Below are 14956 nucleotides of genomic sequence, written 5' to 3'. Positions count from 1 at the left end.
GTAAATATACATTCAATTGTCCACACATTTGATAAAATGATTGACTTTGTTATTCATTGGAAATGCTGAACCTAGCATAACTTTATAATGAACGTGATGACTTCATTTCTATCTATTAACTTCCTTTATTAACGTATCAATTTATACTTATCATCTGGAGATGGAGTTCATGTTTCCCAGTTGATTCCATACGCAAGAGCACGTTATATGTACGAACAATTTTTAAAACGAAGCAAAGCTGTTGACAAACAAGTTGAAGAAACAAGGATATCAAAAGTTTCGTTTGAAGTCAACATTTCGCAAATTCTATCGTTGATTGAATAACCATATCAGCAGATATACCTATCATTTAGTTGAATGCTGACTAACGTTTTTCATACTTCTTATTAGGTCATTATTTACACTGAAATATCTACGGATTTTTTCGTTTGTCTGGTCATGCCAAGGAGTAACGGCGGATGAGACCGTCTACAGGGGATTCTTAATTCCTCCTTCTATGCACATAATTCTACCTCTGATGATTTAAGAGGTCCATAGTTGTCTCTGCTCCCGTTTTGTATTTTTACAATGTACCTCTGAGTTTGATTACTGCTTGTTATCTCCATATTTCATTTAAAGTAAACAAGGACATACATGCGGTTTGATTATTGACCTACTAACATTTGGATAGTACCTGTTTAAGATACCCCACAACCTTTGATCGAGCAACCCAGTGTGATTTACATTTATATAAATATAGTAAACCCTTTGGGTATTATTTAAGGAATACAGTCATAAATGTAACCATTACCTTTAAGTGAAAAAAAAACGTTTAAGGTAAGTCTTGTAAGATTAAAAGGTGGACAAATTTCGATATTTTACTATCTATATTAGTAAATTTTTTCAAAGTTAATTCCTCTTCTTTAAATTTTAATTTGCTATAAGATTTTTTCATATTTCATCAATTAATGCATCATGTAATTCAAACCCGTTTACTTACGTACCACTAACTCATACAAGATTTATTTTAAACAGCAAAATATTTTTCTCATGAATATAAATAATTATAATCTACTCTATACATAGATTGACCATCGCAGGCTTGCCAAACTTCGAATAGTTATAGACGATGAATTAACAGAGATTTTTAGAGATATTTTGGAAAAGAATGACCCCTTTTTATATTTAAGAGGGCTGGGTGGTTGTGGCCATTTTTAGACTATTTTGATCTCCTTTAGAAGAAGAGCTCCATATAAAGATAAACAAAAATGATCAAATTTTAAAACTAAAATGTATGGAATTTTTGTTTGCCAAATGATAGTTGACAGCTTAAGATATCATATCTAAAAAATTAAGTTATATCTGATGGTTAATTTGTTGACCCCCCCCCCCTCCCCCCGCCTTAACCTCCTTATATTAAAGGCAGAGATTTTTTACCGGGTGGTAAATTCCAGGTAAGGGAGGGGCTTATTTTGTACAGGTGTGGATGCCTTGAGGGCCAGCAGTCTACCTGTGGTCGTTTGTCTCCCAATCTCTATAAATAGGAAGTGATTTAATACACAGTAGAATACCCAAGAAGTCAAATTTACCTGTGTTGAGATTTTGAGATGATTTTAAATTAGAATTAAAAAGTTGGAAATAAAGTTTAATCTCAATATTTTTTATTAATTTGTAATTGAATGTGTGTCAAAGCATCCCCACCAATTAAAATAATATTATTATTGAAAGTATTTGTTGAGCTTTGGAAAAAGTTATACTTACTTTTGATATATATTATCTTATTATGTTGTTATTAAAAAAATTAAGGCTGAATATGAAAGGAAAGAACAATTGAGCAGAAACTATCTATGATGGAGTCTAGTATAGAAGAAATTAATACAACGTTGGATTCGACACTGAAAGGTAAGAGCTTCTGTAATTTTGAGTTTTAAATCCGAATTTGGCCCTTTATTAAAAAAAACATTACCTTACGTCTCTGGTCCAATTTTAACCATACATCGAATCTCGTCATTTTAATTTTTATAAATGTATCATGTATTAATTCCCTTTAGTTTTGTTGCTCATTTGAAAACAATTTTTAAACATCGTCTGAAAACATTATACGCTTTTTCAGTTGCTTTTCAATACTTCTAATACATAAGTACTGGTATTTTTCTGCAATGACGTTTAGAATGTTAAAAAGAACAGAAATTGTAATTCCGTATAAGTATACCTTTGTTATATTGATAGAAAAAATAATTTTCAGAGGAAATGACCTGCGAAGAAAAGGCACAGTCACAAGTGAGAGTTTCTGATGCAATAGAATCATCGGAATCAACAGTCGCACAGTCTGCGTCGACTATTTCAAAGGTAAACACGAACACTCAAATAATCTCAGTAATTTTCATTTTGAGTATCGTAATTTATCCCATGTTTACCCCTTTATCCCGTGGATATGACTCATTGGATAAATTTTTCATAATCCACAGTTGTGACGTCACAATGGTTTTTGCGTTAGCGTGATGAAGTAAAATAAAGTGGAGTCCTATATAAAACAGTGTAAAACATTGGTTGTGAAGTATTAAACATGGGATAAAAAGAATCTCCCATGATTTGTAGTTGGATATGACTTTTATCCAACTCGTTGTGTGTTTTTATCCCCTCGCCAAGGCTCGGGGATAAAAAACACACAACTCGTTGGATAAAAATCATATCCAACTACAAATCATGGGAGATCCTATATTTATCACATTTTCAACAGTGAGATAGATACTGTAATTTATTTATTGAATAAAAGTGATATTCTGAGACAGTGTGAAAGTAAAAAAATATCAAAATGCTATTCTCAAAGTGTGAGAATATAAGAAATGCGGCATAACTCTCGATCCTTCCCATCACGAATAGTTTTTTTTTTTTTTTTTTTTTTTTTTTTTTTAACTCCCTGGCCTGTTATAAGACTAAATGAACCATCCTGACAGACTGAATCTGCCAAAGTTTCTCCAAATATGTTGTTAAAAATCCATGTTTACAACGTTTTACAATCTCGCAATCGCTTTGCTATGACGTCACAGCCTTTGACACCCTGTTACGAAAGGACAGAGTCAAAAAGAAAATCAAAGAAAATATACACTGTAATAAACAGAAAATTCAATGTTTTGTAGATAAATATGGAATTTATCTCACTCGTGAAAATATCGAAAAATCCTGTCCCGCTCGTGAAATAAATTCCATATTCATCAACAAAACATTCAATATCCTCCATATCTATAATTGTAACAATTTACTTTTTTGTGTCGGTCTTACGTCCAGACCTGTTAAGCAAGACAGAGACTATAATTAAAGTGAGCTAAATCAAATTCAAAATTATTGCTTGTCTTACATTATACATTTATTGCATGATCATGAGGGAAATATGAAGATTTATTCAGCCAGGAAAAATCATATTCCCCGAGGGCTTCGCCCGGGGGGAATATGTTTTTTTTTTCTTGGCTGAATAAATCTTCATGTTTCCCTCATGATCATGCAATAAATTGTTCATTATGCCGAAACAAGCAAAAACTCTTAAAAATAAACATAAACTTCAAATTCGGCACTGCTCTTAAATTCACTTTCAATTTTAACGTAGTGTTTGTGACTTGAACCAGGCTATTGTGACGTCAACTAATCTCGGGAGTTTTCGTTCAACGAACGATAACTATTGCGGGAAAATGCACTAGGTCTCCGAAGAGGTTGAATATGATGAAAAGCATAACGACGACAGGGAAATACGAAGTTTTATGGCCCTGTCACGTGATAATCTAGAACCAATCAGATAACGCATTGTATAGAGTAATTATAATGAGGTATAATAATGAATGTTCTCTTTATCTTTTTTCTCTTTAATTTCTTCTTAATCTGAATATTATTTTGTTTCTTTGTTGTTTAACGTCCCTCTCGAGAATTTTTCACTAATATGGCGACGCCACTACTTGCCGATGGAGAGCTGCAAATTTTTACCTATACTCGGCACTCTAGGCCATTGAGCAGTGAGGGAGCAGTGAGGGATCTTTTTCGTGCCAGCATCTACTGCGACATGGGACTTCGGTTTATACGGTCTCATCAGAAGGACCGGTCTCCACGTCCCACAGTGGGATTCGAACCCGCTAAGTAAGGATCGACTCCTTACTCTGCGATTCTAGAGCAGACGCTCTACCACAACTACACGTGGGCGGCCTATCTGAATATGAAGATGACCCTAAATTTAGCTATCAATTGAATGAAAATTTTCATTTAAAAGTTGAGAATGAAATCGAACAAATTATCTTTTAGCGACCAAACATAAAAATTGTTTGCCTTGAAATGACTTTCTATTCATTTATGCACATGGATTGTATAAATGGTCCTGCAAATTGATACAATATACTTTTCCATCGATAAAGAGCAGTGGTTAAATTTATTGTTCTAATCTACTTAACAAGTCATGTAAAATCACGGTATTTGTGAGCGTATAAAAAATCAATGCAGTGTTCTTTTGTGTACTTTATAAAAGAGTATATCATGAACGGTCCAATTATGTTAACAAAACTGATTAAAAAGATTTGCGTCGTTTCACTTCTGCATGGCTGTGTCTTTAATGCAATTGTCAACCAACAAATTTAATTGAAAGACACAGTCAGTATCGATCAGGGTAACTTTTTCTTGCAACTAATTGATAGCATTTAAATAATAGTATGTACATGTATATCATGGAATTTCAGTGTTCATGGTCATGAGGTCATAAATATGTAATAAATATGCTAGTAATCATTGCAAAGCCCCAGTCCACCAAATTCAAAATTTGTAAGTTAAATTAAATTAAGTTCAAAGTATTACTGAAATGTAAATGAAAGAGTACTTGCAATAAATTCTAAGATATTTTTTTTTAAATTAGCCATTACAAGAGCATCGTTTGGAAACGTTGTCTTTTTATCTGATCATGAAATAGCGTTTAAGAAATATTCATCTTTTTTTTTTTTTTTTTTTGTTTTTGTTTTTGTTTTTTTTTTGTTTTGTATTGTTTATTACCAAGAACCGTACAGTTCATAGGTTTAAAGTATATACATGAATCAATTTGTACATTATATATATATATAACATCTCATTCTCATTTGTACATTAAGTAAAGCAGGATCATAGTAAAGGATCTTACATACTATTCATTCTTGGTTCACAAAGCAAACAAAAGCACCATAATATATATTAGTCCATAAAGCAGACAAAAGCACCATAATAAAAGTTGGTAATACATGTAGTAATAGTGAGGATAATCTCGTTATATCAATGTGAGTTAACTTCTGCTCTCAATCTTGTACATTTATAAAGATATTTTCCTAGTTTACATAACTCTGTTACATTTTTTGTCGACAACAATTGAACAAGTTTAAAGGTAGATGGTTTTTGGTGATAAAATTTCTTAATATACTCTTTTCTAACATCGGAAAAAAAACGGACAAACCAGAATAAAATGATACTCGTCTTCAACTTGTGACATTGAACAAAATTTGCACAATCTTTCTATTCTAGGAATATTAAAAAATCTCCCTCGTTCTATCTCTAGTTGGTGAGAAGATAGACGATATTGACTGATATGTTGTACATATTTTTGTGATATTGATTTTGTTTTTGTTTTTGTTTTTGTTTTTTTTTTTTCACATTTATTTCCCAGACCTATAACATTAAAGATGATATATAGGGCAGCTACCAGGGATGGGGCCCTGACTAAGCTCCCTCTATAACAATATATAATAATAATCCCTACAGCACCACGCAGGATGCTAAATATCTAAATCTTAATACAATGTCTCACATAATGTATTCATATCATACATTCAATATGTATATTAATTAAATTGTATAACATATAAAAAAAAAACCCAAAAAACAGAGAATATTTATCCGGAATCAATTTTGGTTCTAAATTTCTTGTTCGTATTTGCAATCCGGTGCGATTCATGAATGTATTGCAATATATTGAATAAATGGGAAAACATACATGGAGCTTGACTTAAATCTGGATTGTGGAAAACAGGTAACAGTTTCTCGAATTCTGTTAATACAGTTAACGTTAAATTCATATCTCCCTTAAAATTGCGTTTATCATTTTTTAACAATTGAAAAATTAATTTCATTTCTTTCGTGAATGCTTTTTGGAGCAATGAGGTAGTTATTTTTTTTATTTTCATACTTGATACTGTTTCTTGTTTTCCATATTGACCACTTATATATATAAATCAAAGTGTTAACACATATTCGAACGTTTTTCGGTTCACTGGCAAATCCCAGTAGAACAGTACATGCATCAAAATTGATTGAATCCTTTACAGGTATTAGTAAAATTATTCTTTGTACCAATTCTAAAACTGGTTTGACGTGTTTACATTCAAAAAATAAATGCTTCTGGCTCTCAGTGTTTGCTTTACAAAATACAGAAAATACAGAAATATTCATCTTACCTCATAGTAAGTATCAGTTAGCATTCAAAAAAAAGGGCTAAAAGTAAAAAAAAAAACAAATCAAAATATAAAATCCTTGTAAATGTTGTCAATGTATTTGGTGAATAGGTATTGCTCAAATGTTATATTTCATTCATGATTATTTCTTGTCAACTAGCAGTCTGACTCCAGCAGCTTCCAGAAGGCCCAAGTTGCAAAAGCAGACAGTGAAGATATAGGAAAGAAAGAACAATTATGGAAACATGAAGAAAGTCGCAAAGAGATAGACTATATCAAATGCAACCTGCATAACGACAAAGAAAATGATCTCTTTTGTCGAACATGTCAAAAAAGTATCTGTGAAAGATGTGCATATTTAAACCATAGGGCACACAATCTTGTTGACCTTTGGGAGATAATCGATGAAAAAGAAAAACAATTTACATTAGAAACAGATGTCCTTAAGTTCCAAATTCAATGGAAATATGAAGAGGAAATTTCAAGAATGGAGACAGAGTACAAAAATTTGAATGAAACTTATTCTCAGACAAGAAAAGCAATCAAAGCAACGGCCGAGGAGTGGCATAAAGAGGTTGATGGCATCATCAATAAATTTCTCAGCAGTGTCGACAAGTTCGAGGAGATTCATAAAAATCGTGTGTGCAACGAGATAAAGAAACTCGAGAACATTTTAAGTGAAATTAAAAAAATTGTTGAAGATAACGAGAAAACTTTAGCAACACCCTTGGAACTTGTTGAAAAGGAAGTACCAAATGTAGAGGCATTCAAAAAATTTCCAGAGATTTCCTATGTGATTCCACCGACTTTCAAAGTTGGAACTCTTCAGGAAGTCATTGACTATCATATTCAAATATCATATAATTATGCTGACAAAAGAAACTTACCGATACCATATAACGCAATAAACAGCAAGACTTGCGTTTGTCTGGCTGAACTTAAAGTTCTGAGCGAAAGGAGATACCCTGGATACGAAATACAAACAGGGATAACAAATCGACCGAAATTTTCTAATCCCTCTATCAAAATACCAAATCACATATCTCTAAACGATATTCAAGCTTTATCGAAAGGAGAAGCTTTCGTTTCAGATTTAGGAGGACGTGTGTCTTTAATCAATAGGAAGGGTTATGTTCAGATGTCTCAAAAATTGGAGAGAATACATTTCTTATCGATAGGAAAGAATAATGATCTGTACTATACAGATTCGGATGAAAGAAGAATAGTAAAAATGAAGTTTGAGGTGATGGAGTCACATGGTTCAGAAGAGACCGAAAGGAAAAAAGAAATGCTAACTACCTTTGAAGTGTCTACCGAAGAGTGGGAACCAAAGGGATTAACAATAACAAGTTCAGGACATATTTTGGTATGTCTTCAGAACGAAGAAAGTGGGAAAATCGTCAGATACAACCAGAACTTAGAAAAATACCTTCCTCAGGATGAAAGCCTACAGTCTCAAATCGAAAAGCCTGAAAGAATTGTGGAGAACAAAAATGGAGATATCTGCTTGACAGATATGGGTAGTGAGAAATCTGTGTATATTTTCTGTAAAAATGGGAAACTTCGCAAAAAGTATCAACCAAAAACGGCAGATAATATTTTGAAAGGCCTCTTCAAATGGAGAGATACTTCCTTTTCTCCGGAAGGCATTGGTACCGACCGAATTGGACACATCCTGATTTCTGACACACCTAACAAAGTTATTCACATTCTAAATCAGTGGGGAGAATTTCTTCAATATCTCCTCAGAGGATATCTCTATCATCCCAGAGCCATGTCTGTAGATGAAAGCGGAGACTTGTGGCTCCTCGAAGGAAAAGAGAAATTGAAAATTGTAAAGTATTTGAATGGATTTCTCTAATACTGTATCAAACAATGTGATTACATCGTACGAATAATATTGGTTGATTACTGTTTCTTATCTTTATGTTTTATTCGAATGTAATGTTTTATTTAGCTTACTCCATATGTAAAGGTGAACTTTACCAAAAAAAATTAAAATGATTTTATTTTTTCATTCTAAAATATACGTCTATAGACACAACATGACAAAACGTGCCGTTTATCAGGCACATTCCGTAGGTCGAGAGTTCAACCCCGGGCTGGGGCGGAAGTGGGTATCCTTATAAAAGTGAATTTCTTTGTGCTTTCTATATCATATATATATATATATATATATATATATATATATATATATATATATATATATATATATATATATATATATAAAACTCAAAACTACTTCAAAGATGATGTCATACAGTAAAAATAATCGTAAAAGAAAAAGAAAATGCACAGTGTCCAAATTTCATTCAACACAAGCGCTTTCTGGATTTAATAATCCGTCTTCGGGTGTACATAACATTTGAACTGTATTGTTTTGCTTGAAAACCTCTTCCTGTTTGTGTCAGAGCTGTGCTTACAGAGAAGACATCTTCTGTCAGAGCAAGTTTTAAAGCCCCCGTTAGGTAATGGATTGTCCAATCTGGTTCTTACTACTATGTCCTTTAATTTCCTCGGGCGTCTGTATGCAGCCAATGGGGGCTCCTTAAAGACCTCTGCCATTATTACATTATTTATTTGAGTGGAGAATTGGCAGATTCTTTTGAAGGATACTGCTGAGGTTCTTAAGGACGGGTTAGTATGTGGTTAATCAGAGGGACCCTGCCGCTATTGGTCCCCTAGTGTACCCTCCAGAAACCTTTGATACATTGCTTTACCAGCAGACAACAGAAGATACTCACATCCCACAAGACTCATATAAAGGTCTATGTCAATTAATTGGCAGATTCTTTTGAAGGATACCGCTGAGGTTCTTAAGGACGGGATGGTATGTGGTTATCAGAGGGACCCTGCCGCTATTGTTCCCTCTGGTAACCACATACCATCCCGTCAAACGGACAACTGCATTTATCTCATCAGTTGCAAAGTTTGCTTCAAACAGTATGTTGGTGAAACGGGAGATCTCCGCAGGAGAGTCAATAATCACCGTTCTACCATTAGGATCAAAAAACTCAAAGAACCCATTGGGGAACATTTCAACCTTGAAGGTCACAAATGGGAGGACATGACAGTAGTGGTTATTGACCATAATCCAAGATGGACAGACGCTCAAAAAAAAGGCAAGGAAAAGTTCTAGATGCACAGGCTGAAGTCATTGCGCACTAATGGTATTAACAACTAAATGACTTCACCAGGATGATTGTGAACTAGACCCAATCCCGGATTGTAACAAACAAGAACTGTTTATAAACTTCAAATTAAACATGTAACACTGTAAATATTTAGTGTTTCGTAGTTTAGTAGTAGTGCTAGTTGTTGTTGTTTCTCTATTTTCTTTGTTTTTATGACTTCTTAACTTTTTTTTGTCCTGAGGATGGGACAGGTCGTCCCGAAAAATCGACAATTATTATTGTTCGTATGGTCATTTTTAGTATATATATACATATACATGTGTATATATATATATATATATATATATATATATATATATATATATATATATATATATATATATATAAGCACAAAGCACTAAAAATGACCAACGACACGAACAATAATAATTGTCAAATTTTCTGGACAACCTGTCCCTTCCTCAGGACAAAGAAAAAAGTTAAGAAGTCATAAAAACAAAGGAAATAGAGAAGCAAAAACAACTAGCACTACTACTAAACTACCAAACACTAAATATTTACAATGTTACATGTTTAATTTGGAGTTTATAAACAGTTGTGAACAAAGAAATCCGGAGCGCTATGAATTGCGTCCGGTCTATCGGGTGTAGTCTGGTGAAGTGTGATTTACATAATTGAACGAATTAATTATCGCTAATTAATTATGGCCAACAGTAAATCGTACATTGTCTTATTCTCTCAAAATAGCGTAACTCTACATGATAAAAAGAAATTAAAGAAAGATAATATGGAAGGACAATTTTGTAATATGAATTTGGATATATTATAAATTTGGAAATCGGAAAAAAGAAATAAACAAAAATGTGAGCTGTAAATATTTGGGTAGGTTGTTCCAGGATTACTAATACGAATTAACGGTAAAGTTTACACTATATAGAGAGAATGAACTTGTTTGTTACAATCCGGGGTTGGGTCTAGTTCACGTTCATCCTGGTGAAGTCATTAAGTTTGTTAATACCATTAGGGCGGAATGACTTCAGCCTGTGCATCCAGAACTTTTCCTTGTCTTTTCTCTGCGCGTCTGTCCATCTTGGATTATGGTCAATAACCACTACTGTCATGTCCTCCCATTTGAGACCTTCAAGGTTGAAATGTTCCCCAACGGGTTCATTGAGTTTTTTGGTCCTAATGGTAGAACGGTGATTATTGACCCTCCTGCGGAGATCTCCTGTTTCACCAACATACTGTTTGGAGCAAACTTTGCAACTGATGAGATAAATGCAGTTGTCTGTTTGACAGGACAAATTCCCTAGTATTTTGTAGCTGCGGCCTGTAACGGGGCTGTTAAAACTGTATGTGTCAGAGCCACGGAGAAAATTTCTGAATACATCGATTTACATCTCCGTCCACACGTAGAGAATTTGCCATCCTATCTCAAGGACACCACGGACTACATTAACAAGACGCCCTCTACTGGCCTTCCAGATCATACCCTTCTCGTGACTATGGACGTCACATCTTTGTACACCAATATTCCGCACGATGAGGGTATCGAAGCCTGTAGAGAAGTCTGGGATAGTAGATCCATACAAATTTCTTCTACCGAGTCCCTTGCCAAGCTCCTTGAACATGTTCTCAAGTATAACAACTTCATGTTTAATGGAGAACATTACCTGCAGGTTAATGGCACTGCTATGGGTACGAAAATGGCACCATCTTATGCCAATATTTTCATGGGCAGACTGGAACGCAACTTGCTACTTCAAGCACCATTTAGGCCCCTTAGCTGGTTGCGTTTCATTGACGATATAGAGATGAAGTGGGTGGAATGTCGCGAGAGCCTCGAGGTATTCATTTCGTTTGCCAACACCTTTCATCAGTCTATCAAATTTACAGTAGACGTATCTAATTCGAAAAACATATTCCTAGATACTACATCTACCCTGACTGATGGTGAAATCGAGTTCAGTCTCCACACGAAACCCACAGATTTACATCTGTATCTTATGCCAACTAGCTGTCATCCCCCACACACATTTAAGGGTGTGCCTAAGGGTCTAGCCACCAGAATTCGGCGCATCTGTTCATCCCCTGCCTTATATCAAGAACAAAGCGGTCTCCTTAAGTCCCACTTATGCAAGAGAGGCTACAATGCCCGCGTCGTACAAACTGCTATTGATTAGATGGCGGGACATGACAGGCAAAACCTATTACGCTACAAGGAAAAAGACAATAGCGGCAGGGTCCCTCTGGTAACCACATACCATCCCGTCCTTAAGAATCTCAGCGGTATCCTTCAAAAGAATCTGCCAATTCTCCACTCAAATAAACGAATGGCAGAGGTCTTTAAGGAGCCCCCATTGGCTGCATACAGACGCCCGAGGAACCTGAAGGACATGGTAGTAAGAACCAGATTGGACAATCCATTACCTAACGGAGGCTTTGAAACTTGCTCTGACAAAAGATGTCTTCTCTGTAAGTACAGCTCTGACACATACAGTTTTAACAGCCCCGTTACAGGCCGCAGCTACAAAATACTAGGGAATTTGTCCTGTCAAACAGACAACTGCATTTATCTCATCAGTTGCAAAGTTTGCTCCAAACAGTATGTTGGTGAAACAGGAGATCTCCGCAGGAGGGTCAATAATCACCGTTCTACCATTAGGACCAAAAAACTCAATGAACCCGTTGGGGAACATTTCAACCTTGAAGGTCTCAAATGGGAGGACATGACAGTAGTGGTTATTGACCATAATCCAAGATGGACAGACGCGCAGAGAAAAGACAAGGAAAAGTTCTGGATGCACAGGCTGAAGTCATTCCGCCCTAATGGTATTAACAAACTTAATGACTTCACCAGGATGAACGTGAACTAGACCCAACCCCGGATTGTAACAAACAAGTTCATTCTCTCTATATAGTGTAAACTTTACCGTTAATTCGTATTAGTAATCCTGGAACAACCTACCCAAATATTTACAGCTCACATTTTTGTTTATTTCTTTTTTCCGATTTCCAAATTTATAATATATCCAAATTCATATTACAAAATTGTCCTTCCATATTATCTTTCTTTAATTTCTTTTTATCATGTAGAGTTACGCTATTTTGAGAGAATAAGACAATGTACGATTTACTGTTGGCCATAATTAATTAGCGATAATTAATTCGTTCAATTATGTAAATCACACTTCACCAGACTACACCCGATAGACCGGACGCAATTCATAGCGCTCCGGATTTCTTTGTTCACAACTGTTTATAAACTCCAAATTAAACATGTAACATTGTAAATATTTAGTGTTTGGTAGTTTAGTAGTAGTGCTAGTTGTTTTTGCTTCTCTATTTCCTTTGTTTTTATGACTTCTTAACTTTTTTCTTTGTCCTGAGGAAGGGACAGGTTGTCCAGAAAATTTGACAATTATTATTGTTCGTGTCGTTGGTCATTTTTAGTGCTTTATATAAATTTCCATCCGTGACCTTGTATCTACTTAGTAGATCCGACACTTAGGATATACAGTGTTGTTGGTTTTTAGTGCTTTATATATATATATATATATATATATATATATATATATATATATATATATATATATATATATATATATATATATATATATATATATATATATATATATAAGACTCCAAAGTCGGCCGATAAGGAGTAGCCTCGCACACATCCAAGAGATTAGGGTCAGCCTCGCACCCATCCGAAAGATTAGGGTTAGCCTCGCAGCCATCCGAGAGGTAAGGGTTAGCCTCGCAACCTCTTAAGAAATTATGGCTAGTGTTACGATTGTATTTTTTGCGTATTTTAGGGAAACCATATTACTTTGGCGTTTAAATACTTAAAGTTCATTTAATTTATTTTAAACCGTTTTACCTTGGCAGCATCGCAATTTGGTGCAGAAGGACTTTGAAGCCATGTACAATAATTATTTTTTCTGCGCCATCGGACTTTGGCGTGTCAACCATCGGGGTTTGGCGCAGACCATCGGACTTTGGCGTGACCATCGGGCTTTGGAGTCCCATCGCACTTTGGAGTCCTACATATATATATATATATATATATATATATATATATATATATATATATATATATATATATATATATATATATATATATATATATACTAATTTCTAAGATCAAAGCAAATTTCTAGTATGTGTGTAGTATGTGATTACGTCAATAGTAATCAGGATGATGTATTTTGATTTTTAAATCGCAACATATGTCATTAGAAAAAGCACATTGACCTTTAGAGTTCACACACTTTGTTAGCAACGGAAAATACAAACATTGTACTAGTACATGCAAAAATGCGATTACATGTAAATTAAAATTAAAGACGACTGGTGGCGTTTTTGATAAGGTAAAGATACATTTCATGCATATTCGAAGTTTTAAAGAAAAAAGTCTTTCTGGCATTGAGTTACACCAAAACAAAAAACAATCATAAGCTATAACATTATTTCTGGGATAAAAAAAGAAGAGCTAGAAAATCATCTTTCATTTTTATGGGGTTTCTGTTCATTATTAATAATACTGGCCTTTACTTAGAAATAATATTTAAGAATACGTGTAAATAAACGTATATTTAAAAAATAAAATAAAATTAATAAGGCATAGGACAATCAGAAAGAACTGGATGTAGTTGGCCTGAATTTAGTAGATAACATTAAAACACTGGGGTTACATGAGCTGTTTGTTATCGGTGTTCATGTGGTTGTATATTGATTAACAATATGTGATATATTGAACGCTTTATCATTACTAACGATAACATAATGATGTTAATTTGAACCATGTACAGAAGCAATAATTGTTAATGGTGATCGGAAAAAATATCAACTTCAGGATTTCGATCATAGAAATACGAAGGAAATGATAGAATGAATCGTATCGGTCTGCAAATGAATATGAACATTGCATTGAAGTGTAATGTAGATCAGAAAATGAGTTGACAAAATATCATCTCATCCTAACATATTATTATTTGTAATATTTATGCTACATTTTTATAGACTTTTTAAGACCATGGGGCGGGACCAATTAAAGTAAAAGATCAAGATTTTAGACATAAATTTCCAAGAAAAATCTTTAAAATTCCTGTAAGACAATGACTAGTCGAAGAAACGCATTTAGTGTAAAAGCAAGGTTTTAAAATCGAGACCCCCTGGGAGGGGGAGGTTTAGAACTCATATATATAGAACCTTTCAATAATGAATTGAAACCTGTTGACTCTCAAGTCAAAGAGCTCAGCTGAGTGATGTGGCCCATTGGCTTCTTCTATTATTACTATGCCGGTATTTTTTTTTTTTTTTTTTTTTTTTTTTTTTTTGTCGACACAATTTTATCATCGAACAATGTTCGTGAACGGAAATTCTGTGATAAAA

At 34.1% G+C, this 14956-nt stretch overlaps 1 protein-coding gene across 1 annotated transcript; it reads left to right on the top strand.

Moving 5' to 3' along the window:
• Positions 1-1829: 1829 nt before the first annotated feature.
• Positions 1830-8286, top strand: LOC133193989 (uncharacterized). Its single transcript, XM_061329901.1, has 3 exons — positions 1830-1881; positions 2225-2328; positions 6586-8286. The coding sequence occupies exons 1-3, from the start codon at positions 1830-1832 to the stop codon at positions 8284-8286; spliced, it is 1857 nt and encodes a 618-aa protein (XP_061185885.1).
• The last annotated feature ends 6670 nt before the right edge of the window (positions 8287-14956 follow it).

This window comes from Saccostrea echinata, unplaced genomic scaffold, assembly GCF_033153115.1.
Source record: "Saccostrea echinata isolate AGI-Se365-2 ecotype Australia unplaced genomic scaffold, CSIRO_AGI_Sech_v1 ptg000028l, whole genome shotgun sequence".
Classification (NCBI taxonomy): Eukaryota; Metazoa; Mollusca; class Bivalvia; order Ostreida; family Ostreidae; genus Saccostrea; species Saccostrea echinata.
This window is presented reverse-complemented; position numbering and strand designations above follow the sequence as displayed.

What these genes read in the sequence shown, in the direction of transcription:
- LOC133193989 (XM_061329901.1), top strand. Translation starts at nt 1,830, where the DNA reads ATGGAGTCTAGTATAGAAGAAATTAATACAACGTTGGATTCGACACTG. An exon ending in GTTGGATTCGACACTGAAAG is followed by an intron (nt 1,882 to 2,224) that starts GTAAGAGCTTCT and finishes AATAATTTTCAG; the next exon opens with AGGAAATGACCTGCGAAGAA. An exon ending in CTGCGTCGACTATTTCAAAG is followed by an intron (nt 2,329 to 6,585) that starts GTAAACACGAAC and finishes CTTGTCAACTAG; the next exon opens with CAGTCTGACTCCAGCAGCTT.